Source organism: Pseudophryne corroboree, chromosome 1 (assembly GCF_028390025.1).
Source record: "Pseudophryne corroboree isolate aPseCor3 chromosome 1, aPseCor3.hap2, whole genome shotgun sequence".
In the NCBI taxonomy this organism is placed as follows: domain Eukaryota; kingdom Metazoa; phylum Chordata; class Amphibia; order Anura; family Myobatrachidae; genus Pseudophryne; species Pseudophryne corroboree.
The window spans coordinates 156,282,388-156,305,894 of record NC_086444.1 but is presented as its reverse complement, the minus strand read 5'-3'; the positions used below and the strand labels follow the sequence as shown (position 1 = coordinate 156,305,894).

Below are 23,507 nucleotides of genomic sequence, written 5' to 3'. Positions count from 1 at the left end.
CTGGCCTCTACAAAAATCCACCGCATGTCGCTGGTGCTCCACAGGCGGTGGGGGCACGCCTTCGTAAGTTCAGCCACAAGTGGGTTCACTCCCTGTTAGATCCCTGGGCAATAGATATTGTGTCTCAGGGATGCAAGCTGGACTTTGAGAAGATGCCCCCTCACCGACTGCCTTGCCGGCTTCCCCCCACGAGAGGGAAATAGTGTTAACTGCAATTCATAAATTGTATCTTCAACAGGTGGTGGTCAAGGTTCCTCTCCTTCAACAAGGAGGGGGTTATTATTCGACCATGTTGTAGTCCCGAAACCAGACGGTTCGGTCAGACCCATATTACATTTAAAATCCCTGAACATATACCTGAAAGGGTTCAAGTTCAAATTGGAATCGCTAAGAGCGGTGATTGCAAGCCTGAAAGGGGGAGATTTTATGATGACTCGGGACATAAAGGAGGCATTCCTTCATGTCCCCATTTATCCACCTCATCAGGCGTACCTCAGAATTGCGGTACGGGATGGTCATTACCAATTTCAAACGTTGCCGTTTGGTCTCTCCACGGCCTTGAGAATATTCACCAAGGTAATGGCGGATATGATGGTGCTCCTGCGGAAGCAAGGTGTCACTATTATCACTTGGACGATCTCCTCATAAAAGCGAGATCAAGAGAGCAGTTGCTGAACAGCGTATCACTTTCTCTGGAAGTGAAACGGCAACACGGCTGGATTCTATATATTCCAAAGTTGCAGTTGGTTCTTACAGCTCATCAGCCTCTCCTAGGCATGATCCTAGACACAGACCAGAAAAAGGTTTATCTCCCGATAGAGAGAGCTCGGGAGCTCGTGACACTGGTCAGGAATCTATTAAAACTAAAACTGGTGTCAGTGCATCACTGCACTCGAGTCCTGGGAAGGAGGGTGGCATCATACGAGGCCATTCCCTTAGGCAGGTTCCATACCTTCCAATGGGACTTACTGGACAAGTGGTCCGGATCACATCTTCGGATGCATCGGTTATATCCCCCAGAGCAAGGGTGTCTCTCCTGTGGTGACTGCAGAGTGCTCACCTTCTCGAAGGTCGCAGATTCGGCATTCAGGACTAAGTCCTGGTGACCACGGATGCAAGCCTCCGAGGGTGGGGGGCAGTCACACAAGGAAGAAATTTCCAGGGGCTGTGGTCAAGGCAGGAGACTTGCCTTCACATCAATATCCTGGAACTAAGGGCCATATACAACGCCCTAAGTCAAGCGGAGACCCTGCTTCGCGACCAACCGGTTCTCATCCAGTCAGACAATATCACCGCAGTGGCTCATGTAAACCGCCAAGGCGGCACAAGGAGCAGGGTGGCGATGGTAGAAGCCACCAGAATTCTTCGCTGGGCGGAGAATCACGTAAGCACACTGTCAGCAGTGTTCATTCCGGGAGTGGACAACTGGGAAGCAGACTTCCTCAGCAGGCACGACCTCCACCCGGGAGAGTGGGGACTTCACCAAGAAGTGTTCACGCAGATTGCAAATCGACGGGAACTGCCACAGGTGGACATGATGGCGTCCCGCCTCGACAAAAAGCTAAAATGGTATTGCGCCAGGTCAAGGGACCCTCAGGCGATGCCTGTGGACGCACTAGTAACACCGTGGGTGTTCCAGACGGTCGATGTGTTTCCTCCTCTTCCTCTCATACCAAAGGTGCTGAGAATTGTAAGAAAAAGAGGAGTGAGAACAATACTCATTGTTCCGGATTGGCCATGAAGGACTTGGTACCCGGAACTGCAAGAAATGCTCACAGAGGACCCATGGCCTCTGCCTCTCAGACAGGACCTGTTGCAACAAGGGCCCTGTCTGTTCCAAGACTTCCCGCGGCTGCGTTTCACGGCATGGCGGTTGCACACCGGATCCTAGCGGAAAAAGGCATTCCGGATGCAGTTATTCCTACGCTGATAAAGGCTAGGAAGGACGTGACAGCAAAGCATTATCACCGTATATGGCGAAAATATGTGCTTGGTGTGAGGCCAGGAAGGCCCTACAGAAGAATTCCAGCTGGGTCGATTCCTGCACTTCCTACAGTCAGGAGTGACTATGGGCCTAAAATTAGGGTCCAGATTTCGGCCCTATCCATTTTCTTTCAAAGAGAACTGTCTTCACTGCCTGAGGTTCAGACGTTTGTTAAGGGAGTGCTGCATATTCAGCGCCCTTTTGTGCCACCAGTGGCACTTTGGGGGCTTTGTCATGTAAAAGCCCCTATCTGGTTTTCCAGATGGACAGGGCAGAATTGCGGACTCGTCTGCAATTTCTGCAAAAGGTGGTGTCATCTTTTCATTTGAACCAACCTATTGTGGTGCCTGCGGCTACTTGTGACTTGGAAGATTCCAAGTTGCTTGACGTAGTCCGGGCTTTGAAGAATTATGTAACCAGAACGGCTGGGGTCAGGAAGACTGACTCGCTGTTTATCCTGTATGCATCCACCAAAGTGGGTGCTCCTGCTTCAAAGCAAGCTATTGCTCGCTGGATCTGTAACACGATTCAGCAGGCTCATTCTGCGGCTGGATTGCCGCATCCAAAATCAGTGAAAGCCCATTCCACAAGGAAGGTGGGCTCTTCTTGGGCGGCTGCCCGAGGGGTCTCGGCATTACAGCTTTGCCGAGCTGCTACTTGGTCGGGTTCAAACACATTTGCAAAATTCTACAAGTTTGATACCCTGGCTGAGGACCACCTTGTGTTTGCCCATTCGGTGCTGCAGAGTCATCCGCACTCTCCCGCCCGTTTGGGAGCTTTGGTATAATCCCCATGGTCCTTACGGAGTCCCCAGCATCCACTAGGACGTTAGAGAAAATAAGATTTTACTTACCGGTAAATCTATTTCTCGTAGTCCGTAGTGGATGCTGGGCGCCCGTCCCAAGTGCGGACTTTTTCTGCAATGCTTGTATATAGTTATTGCTTAAATAAGGGTTATGTTATAATTGCATCAGGGTTTATCTGATGCTCTGTTATTGTTCATACTGTTAACTGGGTAAGTTTATCACGAGTTATACGGTGTGATTGGTGTGGCTGGTATGAGTCTTACCCTGGATTCCAAAATCCTTTCCTTGTAATGTCAGCTCTTCCGGGCACAGTTTCCTTAACTGAGGTCTGGAGGAGGGGCATAGAGGGAGGAGCCAGTGCACACCAGATAGTACTAAATCTTTCTTTAGAGTGCCCAGTCTCCTGCAGAGCCCGCTATTCCCCATGGTCCTTACGGAGTCCCCAGCATCCACTACGGACTACGAGAAGGAGAGAGAATTGACTGCATAGGAGAGGAATGAGTTAAACATCCTGTGAGGGGTGGACCTGACTGTGAGGAAGTACAGTCCTTAGGAAAAGGGGAGGGTTAGGATATATATGGCCAGGAGTGGCCATTTTGGGTCTCTTTGATAGTGATTTGTCTTCCCGCCCTCCCGCCCTATGGGTAGAGGTTTTGTTTTGACACGGAGTGCATTGGCGTCTAATTATTTTAGCTGGTTTTCTTCGTTGGCTATTTATCGGCGGAAAAGAACGGCAGTTTGTTAGTTGTATGGTTTTTATAGGTAGTAAGTTTCAGTGCTATATGGTTTAGGTGCACTCACCTCCATCGACTTAATGGCCGCTCGACCACCCATCCGGGAGGCAGCGGCAGGGCACCCAGGAGCGGTGGGAAGTCACTGTGGGGGTTGTGTTGACACCTATTACCGATTTTGATAGGGTGCTGGACGGTTTCGGTCAGTTTACCATTTTAAGTTTACCAATAGTTTAATAGGGCCGTTCTTTTTTCTGCCACCATTATGCCGGCTGATTCGGCATCTTAACAAACTTTTCCCAATTACAGGTTTTGCTATGGTTAGGGTCAAATAAATAGCTAGCAATTTTTCTGCCAAAATCAAGTCTCCGTGTCTTTATTTACTGGTATAAGAGGTAACTAAGGTTTACTTGAATAAAGGGGGTCCACCAAATGTCACTAGGATGTTGAATAGATTTACCGGTAAGTAAAATCTTATTTTAGCCATTGGTACTTATCACATATGGACCAACGTATGTGATTAATACGGCAAAGGACAGCTCTTGCGATAAGAGCTTTCCTTTGCGATGCGCTCCCATCACTGGAGTCCTTCTGCGCAGAGTGACGTGGCAGCTGCGGGGCATGCTGGGAGGAATCGGATCGGGTCCCTCTCACAACACAGTGCGTTAGTCTCCGCATATGTAAATGCAGTAAAAACTCTGAAAACTGAGTTTTTAACCCATTTTTCTTTTAGTGCATCCCGCCTATAGTTTTCTGACTTCCAAACCCACTCTTTGTTGCAATTTTTTCTTATGAATTCAATATTTGTTTTTGCAAAGATTATCCACACCTACGGTGTTTATAAAACATTTTCAAACCAAAAATAATCAAACTATTCAGTTAAAGTCCACTTAAAATCTAAAGTGATTATGGTGACACAATAGGATTCTATCCCTGGCTGATGTACTGTATGCTCTGATGGAGATTCTTAGAAATCATCAATTGTTGGCACTTATTTTAGTTGAAATCGCAGGTTGCGTTATCACTCTGCTCAAATGAACTACTGCTGGTGTTCTACCTGGCTTTCTTGAAGGCATTTTTATTTTTTTTCAATTAAAAAAATAATTGAAAATAAGCATTTGTAACCAAACTGTAAGTATAGACTTTATGTGAGGCTCCCGCTGCTATAAAATTATGATTTGGAATTCTCTGGGAGCAGTACTTGAACATGAGATATAGAAGCTACTGTATTTGTACTATTTTGGTTATTTAATTCTAGTTTCTTAAGGCCCGTACACACTGGTCGATATATCGGCCGTTCTCCTGAACGGCCGATATATTGCGGGACCGTCGGCCAGTGTGTACGGCCAATACGTCTGTGAACTCCGTCGTTCACAGACGTATCGCGTCGGCCATGCAGTACAGCCGACGGCCAATATATCTACCGATATATTGGCGCGTCGCTGTGTGTGTACGGGGCGATCGGCCGACCGCCCGTACACATGCTGCGGCGGCTGGCGGTGATTGACAGGTGAACTGGGCGGGCGTGTGTACACGCCCGCCCAGTTCATGACGTCAGTCTCCGACGGATCGAGCAGTGTGTATGCTGAACACACTGCTCGATCCGTCCATAGATATATCTGCAGATCAATTGATCTGCAGATATATCAGTTAGTGTGTTCCCACCATTTAGATCTGTGCTTAATGTATTACCTTTACCAAGTAATGGAGGTGCTACCGTGTTGGCAAATTACTTTACATGCTAATGTGGTTCCCTGGCCACCCACATCCGCTAACATGTAATATGTTTATCTCATCTAGAGTAGTAAGCTATTGGTGGCTTCTTACAAGTATACATTTTATTTAGTTTTATAAAACATTAGAACTTCTTTTTCAGGATCTTTCTATCAATGAACTTTCTGTTCATGCTGCGACTTGTCTGACCTTTAATGAGCTGTAATGGATGATGGAATGATTTAAGAAATGAATAGTAATTGTTATTTGTGGTCCTGATTGTGAAGCGCGCAGTTTTAGATCGTATCATATGCTCAGTAGGGGTCTGAAGCTCATCACATGCTCTATGCACTGGGAGAAAATATCTAAATATAACCAGCGGACAGAGGCGGCACTCAGAGTCTTTTAAACAGCGTAATCAGTGAAATTTATTGCATCAAAGTTTCGGGGTCTCAACCCCGTCGTCAGGACCCTGAAACGTTGATGCAATAAATTTCACTGATTACGCTGTTTAAAAGACTCTGAGTGCCGCCTCTGTCTGCTGGTCATATTGGGGGGCTGCTTGCCTCCGAGGAGGGCACTGTGAGCAAATATCTCTGCAGCCGAGGGTCTGCCCCAATGCTGGATCTATGTGTTCATGTATATGTAAGTACGTATGTATGTGTGTATATAAAATATATATATATATATATATATATATATATATATATATTGCTCAAAAAAAACTAACACATCCTAAATCTGAATGAATGAAATATTCTTATTAAATACTTTGTTCTTTACATAGTTGAATGTGCTGACCACAAAATAACACAAAAATTATCCATGGAAATCAAATTTATTAACCCATGGAGGTCTGGATTTGGAGTCACCCTCAAAATGAAAGTGGAAAAACACACTACAGGCTGACCCAACTTTGATGTAATGTCCTTAAAACAAGTCAAAATGAGGCTCAGTAGTGTGTGTGGCCTCCACGTGCCTGTATGACCTCCCTACAACCCACACAAGTGGCTCAGGTAGTGCAGCTCATCCAGGATGGCACATCAATGCGAGCTGTGGCAAGAAGGTTTGCTGTGTCTGTCAGCGTAGTGTCCAGAGCATGGAGGCGCTACCAGGAGACAGGCCAGTACATCAGGAGACGTGGAGGAGGCCAACAACCCAGCAGCAGAACCGTTACCTCCGCCTTTGTGCAAGGAGGAACAGGAGGAGCACTGCCAGAGCCCTGCAAAATGACCTCTAGCAAGCTACAAATGTGCATGTGTCTACGCAAACGATCAAAAACAGACTCCGTGAGAGTGGTATGAGGGCCCGACGCCCACAGGTGGGGGTTGTGCTTACAGCCCAACACCGTGCAGGACGTTTGGCATTTGCCAGAGAACACCAAGATTGGCAAATTCGCCACTGGCGCCCTGTGCTCTTCACAGATGAAAGCAGGTTCTCACTGAGCACATGTGACAGACGTGACGGAGTCTGGTGACGCCAAGGAGAACGTTCTGCTGCCTGCAACATCCTCCAGGATGACAGATTTGGCAGTGGGCCAGTAATGGTGTGGAGTGGCATTTCTTTGGGGGGGCCGCACAGCCCTCCATGTGCTCGCCAGAGGTAGCCTGACTGCCATTAGGTACCGAGATGAGATCCTCGGACCCCTTGTGAGACCATATGCTGGTGCGGTTGGCCCTGGGTTCCTCCTAATGCAAGGCAATGCTAGACCTCATGTGACTGGAGTGTGTCAGCAGTTCCTGCAAGACGAAGGCATTGATGCTGTGGACTGGCCCACCCGTTCCCCAGACCTGAATTCAAATGAGCACATCTGGTACATCATGTCTCGCTCCATCCACCAATGCCACGTTGCACCACAGACTGTCCAGGAGTTGGCGAATGCTGTAGTCCAGGTCTGGGAGGAGATCCCTCAGGAGACCATCCGCCTCCTCATCCGGAGCATGCCCAGGCATTTGTAGGGAGGTCATAAAGGCACAAGGAGGCCCCAGACACTACTGAGCCTCATTTTGACTGGTTTTAAGGACATTACATCAAAGTTGGATCAGCCTGTAGTGTGTTTTTCCACTTTCATTTTGAGGGTGACTCCAAATCCAGACCTACATGGGTTAATAAATTTGATTTCCATGGATAATTTTTGTGTGATTTTGTTGTCAGCACATTCAACTATGTAAAGAACAAAATATTTAATAAGAATATTTCATTCATTCAGATCCAGGATGTGTTATTTTAGTGTTCCCTTTATTTTTTTGAGCAGTGTGTATATGTATATGTGTGTATGTGTATGTATATATATATATATAAAATAGATATAGATAAAGATATATATATATATATATATATTATATTATAATATAATATACACGCGCACACACACACGGCACATGGAAGCCGCCAGCTTCCATGCAACGTTGTTCTTTTTTCCCCGTTAGTGCGTACTCTTTGCATCACTACTGTATGTGACCAAGACGAACTACAGTAGCAGACTTTGTTGATTAAAATGATATGCAGCTGACTATATTCTATGCAGCTGTATCTGCATATACGAAATGCTACGTTACAGTGTCTTCCTGGAAAACACTGTAACATAGCATTTTGTATGCAGATACAGCAGAAAACTGGCCATTAAACAGACAACCAAAATAGTAACAGCGTATTATACAACCCACAATAGTGCCAGCACAGTATAACCAAGCAGTATCAACACACACTATATATTATATGTATATATGTGTGTTTGGGTATGTGTGTATGTATGTGTGTGTGTGTGTGTGTGTGTATATGTGTGTGTGTGTATATGTATGTGTGTGTGTATATATATATATATATATATATACACACACACACACACACACACACACACACACACACACACACACACACACACACACACACACACACACACACACACACACATATATATATATATATATATATATATATATATATATATATATATATATACACACACACACACACACACACTGTCAAGTCACATTATGGTCCCCAGCTAATAGCCAGAGTAACAACAGTGGTTCCCATATGCAGCAGGGTTCTATGAACCATCGTTTTAGATGCACATTTGGTAGCCCCCAGGTTCATTTTGATGGTGAGCTGCTCCACTGTAGCTTGTCAGTTGCCCCTCACGCACCTTCGTAGCTGACGTTCACCTCTCACATCAGTGGTGCTTCACATTTTCCACGCCGGTTATTCGCAGTGGTGCCATTTGTCCAGTCACGATGCACCTTCACCACAGCAGCACACGAACAGTTCACAATCTGCGCTGTTTCAGAAATACCGCAACCCTTGGCCAAAAGCCGATAATCATCCCGTTTTGCAACTCTGATAAATCGCTCTTATTACCCATGACCGCAACAAGTGATGTGTGCAGACGGCCTATCGCACACCTTATATACCTACCAAGCCAGCATGGCCTACGCGCTGCCGACGTCAAATGTAGGAGGTGGTCATAATAATGTGACTCGACAGTGTATGTATATATTCGTGAGACAATTGCTAAGCTTCTGACAATTTATTTGTATTCAGAAAATATGTCACTAAATAGTACTGTATTTTTAAAAGTCTGTGAGATGGGGAAGCGGTGAAGATACCGCCGCACGGGATCCTGGCGATCACAATGCCGACGCCGAGATACCGCACAGCACTACAGTGCCGGCGCCGGAATCCCAGTGCCACAGGCTTTTTTCCCTCTATGGGTGTCCACGACACCCATAGAGCAACAGAGCATCCGCATGTGGACTTAAGTTTAGTGTGAGCATGTTGACAGAACTGTGGGCTACTGTATACAGAATTATGCATATACAGGGACCCTTCTGTTTTCAGCTTTATCTCTTGTAGCAAGGATCGTGCCTATGCAAACGTGCACTCATTATGGTGAGGACTGCGCAACCGCGTGTACGGATTAAAGGGGGTGGTAAGTTTCTACTGTGCATTGGCCCCAATGTCGAAGAATTTTCAAGCTTGTAAAATGACTGGGTGGTACTTTATCTCTCTCCGAGGCTTGATACATCTCACCCAAAGTGTTATACTACCCATGGATTTCAATGTGACACACGTATGAAAAGTGATAGTTGGCATTTTGCAGGACAATATGTTCAAATACGTATTTTTTTTATTATCGCATCCATTTTATGTGACATTAATGCATATGGGACAAATAACTTATAATACTCTTAAAAGTTACAGAGCTTAAGTTGGAGACCATCTAAAGCCATTTTCTCTCAAGGTTTCCCTCGACAGGTTACATGTTTTATTCACATCATCAGTTTATGTTTTCACGTTCTGTTTGCTGTCTGGAATTGGCTGAACAATACAGAGCTTCCACAGGCGAGACAAAGCAGCCGCTCTCAGATGACAAACCTTGAAAATGCACCAAAGGAAGTGCTTAATATAAAGCCAAACCAAGGCAATCATGTGGCCGGCTCCAGGTCCGAGCAGGAAAAATGTTACCCCATCCCCTGGAGATTTGAATATGATGAGCTTTTAATTGGCACAACAAACTTTATAAATAGATATATATACAGTCTAATAGAGCTTACCGTTCTTTTCAAAGCCGCCTGCCCTGTAATTATGTGCGATTTGAATTTTGTTTTCTTTTGTTTCCAGCAATCGTGGATGATGAAAGGCTTTCTGCAGAGGAGATGGATGAAAGGAGGCGGCAGAACATTGCGTATGAGTATTTATGCCACCTAGAAGAGGCAAAAAGGTAATCGCTGGATATTCTGTGGAGTGTTCAGATGGTTAACTCAATGTGCACAAGCTAAACATTCTCTGATCAGGGTTCCCTCTGTGTATTCTGGAGTCTGTAAGCACACAACATTGGCGCCCTTACTAGCCCCAGTCCATTCACTCCTTTTACACAGAATTCTCTGTAGCTTTCACACTTGTGATGTAGAGCAGGTAGAGAAATTTATAGCAACACTGCCCTACACAGTACCTCCCACCGCCCCCTCCCCCCCACACACACAATAAGTTTATTCTATTCCCTGGTTTAGATTTTTATACCAGTGTCTGGTAAAGGTTTCCTTTTAGGAATGTTTTTATATATTAATGTTTATTTATATAGTGCACACATATTCCATATGCGAGCCATACATCTGCGCCACATTCTCCATTCTGCAGACATCGATGATCGGAGATCTATCTGGGAATCGGGGGGAAAAAACACCATGTTTAAAAATCCCCATCTCGGCGATCCTGAAAATTTTTTGGGTCCAAATCGAGGATTTTCCAACATTTCTGACCCAGGCATCGACAAAAAAAGGGAATTACCCCGATACTTGCCAGATGTATAGTATGAGCCCCATTTGTTTGTCATAATCCAATGAACCTATTAGAATCCAGTGAACCTATTAGTATATTTTTGGATTGTGGGAGGAAACCCAGAAAAAACATACAAACTCCACATAGAGGAATCAAGATCAAGACCTCAGTGCTGTGCACAGTGGTTACAGTAAAGCCTGAAACTCTGTTTCCTTTGTTAATGTAACCTGTGCAGTGATTGGTTGTCAGACATGCTGACTGGTCTAGCTGTCTCTCATTCTAATATGTTTGTTATTGGGACCACAAATACCCACTGTAATATTTCATCTCATTTTTAATTCATTTGTGTAAAGAATTCTGTTATTGCACAGAGAGAAGCTCTATCATCACCAAAATAGGTGTTCTTGCAGGTGTGGTATGCTAAGTTGACAGTTGGAATATACCAGTTTGACATTAGAATGATGACCTGCTTAGAATGTCTACAGCGACAGTGTCAACGTTCTTCCGGTCTACACGAATGGCATGTCGACATGATAACATGGTAACATACAGATGTGTCCTCATACATCTAGTCTCAGTATGCCATGCTGCGCGAGATGCCAGGCGTGAGTGAGCCTCTAGGTCCCATGCAACTCTGCTAACGTTGGGCGTACTGTTAGCCAAATATGAGTCTTAAGGGGTCTATTTACTAAGCCTTGGATGGAGATAAAGTTAACGGAGATAAAGTACCAACCAATCACCTCCTAACTGTCATGTTTCAAACCCAGTCTGTGACATGTCAGTTAGGAGATGATTGGCTGGTACTTTATCTCCATCTAAGGCTTAGTAAATAGACCACTTAGTCACAACGTAATGTACAAGTAGACTCTGCAGATTACTTTGATATATAACACTTGTACATTGTGTGTGACCTGGCATGCGAAGAGGGGCTGACTGCAGCAAAGATGTATGAGGATACATCTGTAATCTCCCTATTGGCCCAGCTGACGCCTAGTTCCAGAGGCTGCAGCAGCTCCAGTGTGGCTTCCACATCTCGGTGGTCATGTGATTGTCACTGCAATGCTTTTATGTGCTGTATGGTGGTCACTACTGTGTGTGGGTGTTATGGGGGTTCTCTTTGTTGCCCAGGGCACCCAGATGTCATATTAAGGTTCTGCTTGTATCTGCACAGAAATACAAGTTGCCAGTTACTGCTTTATTATTGGAGTCTGATAATGCTGTTACCTGACAGTAGCCACTTTCCCCACCATCCTGCTAATATCTGCAGAGGTGTCCTCATAAGAAGTTGCTGCGTATGGCAGCATGGCGCTCATCGCGACATAGCGTACCCTGCTGCAGCGTGTGATTGCACTATTGTTTCCTATGGGAGCAGGTTACGCTCCCACGAACGCTACCTGAGTACTGGTCTCTTTCCACGGGATAGTGGGTACATAGCTTCCCGCTACTTGTGCTTGTTAACTGCCGCCGACTCCCCCTACAGCTTATTGGTAGCGGGAGCAATGCTGCTCGCTACCACCCAGGGCTTTTACTGTCTGTGCTAGAGAGGCGCACGCTCCCGCTACAATATGCTGCGCTATATTACATAGCCCGCGATGAGTGGACACATCTGTATGTCATGTGTTTACCACACTCTGTGCTGAACTTGTAAGACCACACAGGTTAAGGAGGGAGTTGGACAGAAAGCTTAGCATCACTCCTGCCACATTATTTAGTTATTAACAGTGTCTTTTATAGCGCAGCAAATTGTGTTGCGCTTTACAACTTGACCCAATGATAAGACAAAACTGGGTAATAACAGTCATAGAGGTAGGAAGGCCCTGCTCGCAAGCGTACACTCTGTCAGGCATGTCCAAACTGCGGCCCTCCAGCTGTTGTGAAACTACAGATCCCAGCATGCCCTGATACAGTTTTGCTGTCAGAGAATGCTAACGCTGTGTCAGGGCATGCTGGGATGTGTAGTTTCTCAACAGCTGGGGGGCCGCAGTTTGGACATACCTGCTCTATGGGGAAATAGCACATATCCTTGTGTGTCAATGACTATCTATTGCATAGTTGTCCACTAGATTGCAAAGGTTCTTGATGGGCTGTAAGAGATCACATCAAAGCAGTGATGAACCAGGGTCAGGAGGAAGGGAAAGTGAAGGTAGAGAGAATATGAGGCAGATATGTGTGGACTGTACAGTGGAGCTATAGGGCCTAATTCAGAGTTAAACGCAGCAGCAAATTTGTTAGCAGTTGGGCAAAACCATGTGCACTGCAGGTGGGGCAGATATAACATGTGCAGAGGGAGTTAGATTTGGGTGGGATGTGTTCAGACTGAAATCTAAATTGCTGTGTAAAAACAAAGCAGCCAGTATTTACCCTGCACAGAAACAATATAACCAACCCAAATCTAACTCTCTCTGCAAATGTTATATCTGCCACACCTGCAGTGCACATGGTTTTGATTAACTGCCTACACATTTGCTGCTGTGATCGACTCTGAATTACCCCCATCATTGGATAGAAAGACTTATGAAGGTAATGTGAGTGGTTCTGGTATTTGATAAGCTTGTCTGAATAGGTGAGTTTTCAGGGAACGCTTGAAGGTTTGGAGACTAGAGGAGAGTCTTATTGTATGTGGTAGGGCATTCCATAGAGTGGTTGCAGCCTGAAGAAAGCCCTGCAATCGTGCATGGGAGCAAGTAATGAGTGAGTGTGGATAATCCAAGAGACATAGATCTTGTGAAATGCGAAGGGTCCGGGTTGGGAGATATTTTGAGATAAACAAAGAGATGTATGTTGGTGTAGTGTGGTTTATTTTATATTGAATATGGCAGAATACATGTAACCAATGGAGGGACTGACAGTGGGTCTGCAGACGATAAACGTCTACCAAGGAAGATTAGTCTCGCAGCTGCATTCAGAATAAAATGTAATGGTGAGTGTCTCTTCTTGGTTCGACCAGTAAGAAGACTATTATATTATACTACATTCAAATACCCATCACCATAATCTTAAAACTACCTGCCTAGTATTGTGTATGTCCCCCTTGTGCCACTAAAATAGCTCTGACCTGTTGCCGCATGGACTCCATGAGACCTTTGAAGGAGTCATGTGTGGTATTGGCACCAAGATGATAGCAGCAGATCCTTTAAGTCCTGTAAGTTGCGAGGTGAGGCCTCCATGGTTCAGACTTGTTTTTCCAGCACATCCCACAGATTCTGGATTTGGATGGAGATCTGCGGAATTTGGGGGCCAAGTAACACCTTGAACTATTAGGCATGCTGCTCAAATGATTCCAGAACACATTTTGTAGTATGGCAGGTGCATTATCCTGCTGAAAGAGGTCACTGCCATCAGGTAGTATCATTGCTTTTAAGGGTTGTATTTGGCTGAAACAATGTTAAGGCATGTGGTATATGTCCAAGTAAAATCCACATGAATGTCAGGACCTAAGGTTTCCCAGCAAAACATTGCTCAGAGCGTCGCACTGCCTCCGCCGGCTTGCCTTTTTCCCAGAGTGCATCCAGGTGCCATCTCTTCCTCAGGTAAATGACGCTCGTGCGCCCGGCCACCCACATAATGTAAAAGTAAACGTGATTCATCAGACCAGGCCATATTCCTCCTTTTGCTCATGGTCCAGTTCTGATGCTCACATGCCCATTGTGGGTGCTTTCGGTGGTGGACAGGGGTCAGTGGGGCACTCTGGTCTGCACCTATGCAGCCCATATGTACCAAGCTGCAATGCACTGTGTGTTATGCCACCTTTCTCTCATAATAGAAAAACACACAGCACTCTACTATGGTAAATAATGGAATCCATAGGGGGGTATCCAATTGTTTGAAAAGTCAGTTGGGTGTCTGGTTTTTCCTGTCTATTAGATAGAGAAAAAACAGACACCCAACCGACTTTTCAAACAATTGAATTCCCCCATAGTGGTTAAAACCATAGAACAATTTATTTAAAACAAAAACATATACACTATGGGGTCTATTTACTAAGCATTGGATGGAGATAAAGTACCAGCCAATCAGCAACTACCTGGCATGTCACAGGCTGAGTTTGAAAAATGACAGTTAGGAGATGGGTGGCTGGGACTTTATCTCTGTTCCCTTTATCTCCATCCAAGGCTTAGTAAATAGAACCCTATTAATAAAAAGCTTAATGATGATTTTATATGGATATAATATATAAACAAGCTTTAGAAGAACTACAGAAATACCCTAATATTATTAACAAAGGAGCGGACAAAGGCGGAGGTGTGGTGGTACAACATTTCTCTGATTATATGATTGAAGTTCGTCGACCGATGCATATAAGAAAGCTCTCAAGGGTTTACATAACCTCTATGTCCTTTTACATAGATGAGCTTTTATTCGGGATGGGAATGAAAGCTTGGCACTAAATTTTGTTTCTCATCTTAATGATCATTTTTATTTAAAATTCACTTACACATTTAATATGATTTCCTGGATTTGAGTATATTGGCTTCTGGTACTAGTATATCTGCCTGCAGCTTTAGCAATAATGTTAATCCAACTGGAGCACCTTTCAGTTGTTGCAGACAGACAGAGCACTGCATAGGAGGAGGCGGTGCTTGGAGAAGATTATCTCCAAGCACCGCCTCCACTAGAGTCAGCGGTGACGTCACCACCGGGTCGGGCTGCGAATGTAAAAGGGTCATTCCCGGGAATGTGTCCTGGCAAATATACCGGGACACATTCCCGGGAATGGCCCGAAGCTGCAAGTGTAAAAGGGGTATAAGTGAGGTGACTTACACTATTTGGAGCACCACCAACTCTCTATGCACAAGGAGGACACCGCGTTTTAATGAGGATCCCCAACCGTGGCTGGTTTTAAGCAACCATAAGAAACACTCTCAAGGGACTACACCTCTAGTGGCCGATTGTGGTAAAGTTAATTGATAGGACTGTGCCGTCAGTCCATCTCCATTTATTCACCCATCTGTATTCCAGTTCATTCCGTTCAGGAACGGATTACATTGATGTAGGCAGTTGTAACTGTGACCCTTTAATATTTTTTCCATTTTTATACTTGATTTTTACCATCATTTGTATGTGTTTTAATGTGGCTTTAATTGCATATTCTATTAAATGTGAACAATTTTTATCACTCAATCCTTCTTAGTATATTAATCATAATCACGTTAGCGCTGCTACTGTGTTTTCTTTTATGAAAGGTACCAAGCCTGGTCCAAAACCATCAAGCCATGTAGGAGCCTATGAACAGGGCCGAAACCAGGAGTTTTGGGGGCAAGCCATTAACTTGGCGCCCGCCCCCCCCCCAGCATTTAAGCGTGTGTGTATATGTATGTGTGTGTGTATGTGTGTGTGTATATATAATCTCTTACGTCCTAGAGGATGCTGGGGACTCCGTAAGGACCATGGGGTATAGACGGGCTCCGCAGGAGACATGGGCACTCTAAAGACTAGAATGGGTGTGCACTGGCGCCTCCCTCTATGCCCCTCCTCCAGACCTCAGTTGGATCCTGTGCCCAGAGGAGACTGGGTGCACTGCAGAGGAGCTCTACTGAGTTTCTCTGAAAAAGACTTTTGTTAGGTTTTTTATTTTCAGGGAGCACTGCTGGCAACAGGCTCCCTGCATCGTGGGACTGAGGGGAGAGAAGCAGACCTACTTAAATGATAGGCTCTGCTTCTTAGGCTACTGGACACCATTAGCTCCAGAGGGTCGGAACGCAGGTCTCACCCTCGCCGTTCGTCCCGGAGGCGCGCCGCCGTCCTCCTCACAGAGCCGGAAGATTGAAGCCGGGTGAGTATGAGAAGAAAGAAGACTTCAAAGGCGGCAGAAGACTTCAGATCTTCACTGAGGTACCGCGCAGCGGTAACGCTGCATGCCATTGCTCCCAACACACACACACACACACACACACACACACACACACACACACACACACACAGAAGGCACTGTACGGGTGCAGGGCGCAGGGGGGGCGCCCTTGGCAGCAATTATTACCTCAAAAACAGCACTGGCACAGGTCTTAGATCAGGCTTTCCCAACCGCGGTCCTCAAGGCACACCAACAGTGCATGTTTTAGTGATATCCAGGCTTCAGCACAGGTGACTTAATTAGTAGCTCACTTATTTTGATTTAACCATCTGTGCTGCAGCCTGGATATCACTAAAACCTGCACTGTTGGTGTGCCTTGAGGACCGTGGTTGGGAAAGCCTGTCTTAGATACTGCGGAGGCAGTATAGTATAAAACCCCCGCCAGCATAAAAAAATTGAGCCAGACCGAAGCCAGCCGTCGAGGGGGCGGGGCTTGATCCTCCAGCACTAACCAGCGCCATTTTCTCCACAGCATGCAGAGAAGTGCTCCCGGACTCTCCCCTGCTAAACAATAACAGGGGGGCAAAAACGAGGGGGGGGCACATTTATTTGGTGCAGATTGTACATATATTTTCTCTAACGTCCTAGTCGATGCTGGGGACTCCGTAAGGACCATGGGGATAGACGGGCTCCACAGGAGACATGGGCACTTTAAGAAAGAATTTAGGTTCTGGTGTGCACTGGCTCCTCCCTCTATGCCCCTCCTCCAGACCTCAGTTTGATACTGTGCCCAGATGAGCTGGGTGCTTTTCAGTGAGCTCTCCTGAGTTCGCTGAGAGAAAGTAATTTGTTAGGTTTTTTATTTTCAGGGAGCTCTGCTGGCAACAGACTCCCTGCATCGTGGGACAGAGGGGAGAGAAGCAGCCCTATTCTCTGAAGCTAGGTCCTGCTTCTTAGGCTACTGGACACCATTAGCTCCAGAGGGATCGTACACAGGATCTCACCCTCGCCGTCCGATCCCAGAGCCGTGCTGCCGTCCCCCTCGCAGAGCCGGAAGACAGAAGCCGGGTGAGTATGAGAAGCAAGAAGACTTCAAATCGGCGGCAGAAGACTCCGTTCTTCACTGAGGTAACGCACAGCACTGCAGCTGTGCGCCATTGCTCCCACACACCTCACATACTCCGGTCACTGTAAGGGTGCAGGGCGCCCTGGGCAGCATTTGGAACCTCTTTTTGGCAAAAGTGAACATATATATACAGTTGGGCACTGTATATATGTATGAGCCCCCGACAAGAAAATGCATATTTAAGCGGGACAGAAGCCCGCCGTCGAGGGGTCGGGGCTTCTTCCTCAGCACTCACCAGCGCCATTTTTTCTCCACAGCTCCGCTGAGAGGAAGCTCCCCAGGCTCTCCCCTGCAGATTCACGGTAGAAGAGGGTAAAAAGAGAGGGGGGGGGGGGGGCACATAAATTAGGCGCAATAACACAATATAAACAGCAGCTACTGGGTTAACATTAAGTTACTGTGTTATTCCTGGGTTATAGCGCTGGGGTGTGTGCTGGCATACTCACTCTCTCTCTGTCTCTCCAAAGGGCCTTGTGGGGGAACTGTCTTCAAAAAGGGCATTCCCTGTGTGTGTGGTGTCGGTACGCTTGTGTCGACATGTCTGATGAGGAAGGCTATGTGAAAGCAGAGCGGGAGCAAATGAATGTGGTGTCTCCGCCGACGCTGCCGACACCTGATTGGATGGATATGTGGAAGGTTTTAAATTATAATGTTAATTCCTTACATAAAAGGTTAGAAAAAGCTGAAGCCTCAGGACAGTCAGGGTCCCAACCCATGCCTGATCCTATGTCGCAGAGGCCGACAGGGTCTCAGAAGCGCCCACTATCCCAAATTGTTGACACGGATACCGACATGGATTCTGACTCCAGTGTCGATTATGATGATGCAAAATTGGCTAAATCCATCCGTTATATGATTATAGCAATTAAGGATGTGTTGCACATCACAGAGGAAACCCCAGTCCCTGACAGGAGGGTGCATATGTATGGGGAAAAGAAGCCACAGGTAACCTTTCCCCCCTCACACGAGCTAAATGAGTTATGTGAAAAGGCTTGCAAATCTCCAGATAAAAAACTGGAGATTTCCAAAAGGATTCTTATGGCGTATCCTTTCCCCCCAACGGACAGGTTACGCTGGGAATCCTCCCCTAGGGTGGACAAAGCTTTAACACGCTTATCCAAGAAGGTAGCCGTCACAGGATACGGCTACCCTCAAAGATGCTGCTGATAGAAAACAGGAGGGTACCCTGAAGTCCATTTATACACATTCAGGTACCTTACTGAGGCCGGTGATCGCGCCGGCCTGGGTGTGTAGTACTGTAGCAGCGTGGACGGACACCCTGTCTGAGGAACTTGATACCTTAGACAAGGATACTATATTATTGACCCTGTGGTATATTAAAGACGCTGTCCTATATATGAGAGATGCTCAAAGAGACATTAATCTACTGGGTTCTAGAATAAATGCTATGTCGATTTCTGCCAGAAGGGTCCTGTGGACTCGGCAATGGACAGGTGATGCCGACTCAAAAAGGCATATGGAGGTTTTACCTTACAAGGGTGAGGAATTGTTTAGGGAAGGGTCTCTCGGACCTGGTCTCCACAGCTACTACTGGAAAGTCACATTTTTTGCCATATGTTTCCTCACAGCCTAAGAGAGCACCGTATTATCAAATGCAGTCCTTTCGATCACAGAAAAACAAAGTCCGAGGTGCGTCCTTTCTTGCCAGAGGCAGGGGCAGAGGATAGAAGCTGCACAACACAGCTAGTTCCCAGGAACAGAAGTCCTCCCCGGCCTCTACAAAATCCACCGCATGACGCTGGGGCTCCACAAGCGGAGCTAGGCCCGGTGGGGGCACGTCTTCGAAATTTCAGCCACAAGTGGGTACACTCCCAGTTGGATCCCTGGGCAATAGATATTGTGTCTCAGGGATACAAGCTGGAATTCGAAGAGATGCCCCCGCACCTCAAATCGGCCCTGCCAGCTTCCCCCCACGAGAGGGAAATAGGGTTAACTGCAATTCACAAATTGTATCTTCAACAGGTGGTGGTCAAGGTTCCCCTCCTTCAACAAGGAAGGGGTTATTATTCGACCATGTTTGTAGTCCCGAAACCGGACGGTTCGGTCAGACCCATATTGAATTTAAAATCCCTGAACATATACCTGAAAAGGTACAAGTTCAAGATGGAATCGCTGAGAGCGGTCATCGCAAGCCTGGAAGGGGGGGATTTTATGATGTCTCTGGACATAAAGGATGCATACCTTCATGTCCCCATTTATCCACCTCATCAGGCGTACCTCAGATTTGTGGTACAGGATTGTCATTACCAATTTCAGACGTTGCCGTTTGGTCTCTCCACGGCACCGAGAATTTTTACCAAGATAATGGCGGAAATGATGGTACTCCTGCGGAAGCAAGGAGTCACAATTATCCCATACTTGTACGATCTCCTCATAAAAGCGAGATCAAGAGAGCAGTTGCTGATCAGCGTAGCACTTTCTCTGGAAGTGTTACGGCAACACTGCTGGATTCTAAATATTCCAAATTCGCAGTTGGTTCCTACGACTCGTCTGCCTTTCCTGGGCATGATTCTAGACACTGACCAGAAAAGGGTTTATTTTCCGATGGAGAAAGCTCAGGAACTCATGACACTGGTCAGGAACCTATTAAAACCAAAACAGGTGTCAGTGCATCACTGCACTCGTGTCCTGGGAAAGATGGTGGCATCATACGAGGCCATTCCCTTCGGCAGGTTCCATGCGAGGACTTTTCAGTCGGACTTACTGGACAAGTGGACCGGATCACATCTTCAGATGCATCGGTTAATCACCCTATCCCCCAGGGCCAGGGTATCACTCCTGTGGTGACTGCAGAGCGCTCACCTTCTCGAGGTCCGCAGATTCGGCATTCAGGACTGGGTCCTGGTGACCACGGACGCAAGCCTCCGAGGTTGGGGTGCAGTCACACAGGGAAGAAATTTCCAAGGTCTGTGGTCAAGTCAAGAGACTTGCCTTCACATCAACATCCTGGAACTAAGGGCCGTATGCAACGCCCTACGTCAAGCGGAGACCCTGCTTCGCGACCAACCGGTTCTGATTCAGTCAGACAACATCACCGCAGTGGCTCATGTAAACCGCCAAGGCGGCGCAAGGAGCAGAGTGGCGATGGCGGAAGCCACCAGAATTCTTCGCTGGGCGGAGAATCACGTAAGCGCACTCTCAGCAGTGTTCATCCCGGGAGTGGACAACTGGGAAGCAGACTTCCTCAGCAGACACGACCTCCACCCGGTAGAGTGGGGACTTCATTAGGAAGTCTTCTCACAGATTACAAGTCGGTGGGAACTGCCACAGGTGGACATGATGGCATCCCGCCTCAACAAAAAGCTACAGAGACATTGCTCCAGGTCAAGAGACCCTCAGGCGATAGCTGTAGACGCCCTGGTGACACCGTGGGTGTTCCAGTCGGTCTATGTATTTCCTCCTCTTCCTCTCATACCCAAGGTGCTGAGGATAATAAGAAAAGGAGGAGTGAGAACAATACTCATTGTTCCAGATTGACCAAGAAGGACTTGGTATCCAGTTCTGCAAGAAATGCTCACAGAGGACCCGTGGCCTCTTCCTCTAAGACAGGACTTGTTGCAACAGGGGCCCTGTCTGTTCCAAGACTTACCGCGGCTGCGTTTGACGGCATGGCGGTTGAACGCCGGATCCTAGCAGAGAAAGGCATTCCGGATGAGGTCATTCCTACGCTGATAAAGGCTAGGAAGGACGTGACAGCTCAACATTATCACTGTATATGGCGAAAATATGTTGCTTGGTGTGAGGCCAGGAATGCTCCTACGGAGGAATTCCAGCTGGGCCGTTTCCTTCACTTCCTACAGTCCGGAGTGAATTTGGGCCTAAAATTGGGTTCCATTAAGGTCCAGATTTCGGCCCTATCAATTTTCTTTCAAAAAGAGTTGGCTTCTCTACCTGAAGTTCAGACGTTTGTAAAGGGAGTGCTGCATATTCAGCCTCCTTTTGTGCCTCCAGTGGCACCTTGGGATCTTAACGTGGTGTTGAGTTTCCTGAAATCCCACTGGTTTGAACTACTCAAAACGGTGGAGTTGAAATATCTCACGTGGAAGGTGGTCATGCTATTAGCCTTGGCTTCGGCTAGGCGTGTGTCAGAGGTGGCGGCTTTGTCACATAAAAGCCCCTATCTGGTTTTCCATGCGGCTAGAGCAGAATTGCGGACCCGTCCACAATTTCTGCCGAAAGTGGTTTCATCCTTTCATATAAACCAACCTATTGTGGTGCCTGTGGCTACTACTAACTTGGAGGATTCTGAGTTACTTGATGTGGTCAGGGCTTTGAAGGTTTATGTAGCCAGAACGGCTAGGGTCAGGAAAACAGAGTCTTTGTTTATCCTGTATGCTTCCAACAAGCTTGGTGCTCCTGCTTCAAAGCAAACTATTGCTCGCTGGATCTGTAACACGATTCAGCAGGCTCATTCTGCGGCTGGATTGCCGCTGCCAAAATCAGTTAAGGCCCATTTCTCTAGGAAGGTGGGCTCTTCTTGGGCGGCTGCCCGAGGGGTCTCGGCATTACAGCTTTGCCGAGCGGCTACTTGGTCAGGTTCAAACACTTTTGCAAAGTTCTACAAGTTTGATACCCTGACTGAGGAGGACCTTGTGTTTGCTCAATCGGTGCTGCAGAGTCATCCGCACTCTCCCGCCCGTTTGGGAGCTTTGGTATAATCCCCATGGTCCTTACGGAGTCCCCAGCATCCACTAGGACGTTAGAGAAAATAAGATTTGACTTACCAGTAAATCTATTTCTCGTAGTCCGTAGTGGATGCTGGGCGCCCGTCCCAAGTGCGGAATTCTTCTGCAATACTTGTATATAGTTATTGCTTCAATAAGGGTTATGTTATGGTTGCATCAGGGTTGACCTGATGCTCTGTTGTTTATCATACTGTTAACTGGTTGTTTTCACTTGTTATACGGTGTGATTGGTGTGGCTGGTATGAATCTTGCCCTGGATTACCAAATCCTTTCCTTGTACTGTCAGCTCTTCTGGGCACAGTTTCTCTAACTGAGGTCTGGAGGAGGGGCATAGAGGGAGGAGCCAGTGCACACCAGAACCTAAATTCTTTCTTAAAGTGCCCATGTCTCCTGCGGAGCCCGTCTATCCCCATGGTCCTTACGGAGTCCCCAGCATCCACTACGGACTACGAGAAATAGATTTACCGGTAAGTAAAATCTTATGTATATATAAAGCGCTATTTAGGCTGGGACCTTGGTTTCAGTATATTGTGGCGCTGGGTGTATGCTGGCACACTCTCTCTCTGTCTCTCCAAAGGGCCTTATTGTGGGTCAGTCCCCATATTTATTTATCCCAGTGTGTGTGGGGGTGTCATGTCGACAAACACGTACTGTCTGAAGCGGAAGGCTCATCTAGGGAGGATGCAGAGCAGATGGTGGTGGTGTCTCCGTCGGCACAGCCGACACCTGATTGGGTGGACATGTGGAATGTTTTGAATGCTGATGTGGCTTTATTACAGATTGGACAAAGCAGAGTCCAAAGACAACCAGGGAATTAACCCATGATTTTTACTGTGTCCCGGGACCCTTCAGGGTCCCATAAACGTCCCTTTACCCAGTTAGCAGATACTGATACCGACACGGATTCCGACTCCGGTGTCGACTAGGATGATGCAAGGTTGCACCCATGAGTTGCTAAAGTATTCAATATATGATTATTGCAATAAAAGATGTTTTGCATATCACAGAGGACTCCTCTGTCCCTGACACGAGGGTCTACATGTTTAAAGAAAAGTAACCTTACTCTTTGCATGAGCTGACCGTTTTATTATAAAAGCTTGGGAGACTCCTGACATTAGACTGCAGGTTCCCAAGAGAATTATTATGGCGTATCCTTTCCCCTCAAAGGACCGGTTACGGTGGGAATCCTCGCCCACGCTGGACAAGGCCTTAACGCGCTGGTCCAAAAAGGTAGCACTACCGTCCCCTGCTACGACGGCCCCATAGGATCCTGCGGATCGTAGGCAGGAATCTACCTTAAAGTCAATTTATGCGACTACGGGAGCCCTATGTAGACCTGCAGTATCGTCGGCATGGGTAGGTAGCGCAAT

The 23,507-nt window shown here is 46.7% G+C and overlaps 1 protein-coding gene and 1 long non-coding RNA gene across 3 annotated transcripts in view; one reads left to right on the top strand and one right to left on the bottom strand.

Moving 5' to 3' along the window:
• IQGAP2 (IQ motif containing GTPase activating protein 2) overlaps positions 1-23,507 on the top strand; it is a 563,967-nt gene that overhangs the window by 142,700 nt on the left and 397,760 nt on the right. For both annotated transcript variants that reach the window (XM_063963716.1, XM_063963722.1), the window contains exon 2: positions 9,858-9,957. In XM_063963716.1, coding sequence (XP_063819786.1) covers positions 9,858-9,957 — 100 coding nt within the window. The remainder of the gene's footprint in view (positions 1-9,857; positions 9,958-23,507) is intronic.
• LOC135058146 (uncharacterized) overlaps positions 1-23,507 on the bottom strand; it is a 177,242-nt gene that overhangs the window by 136,580 nt on the left and 17,155 nt on the right. The window lies entirely within an intron of this gene.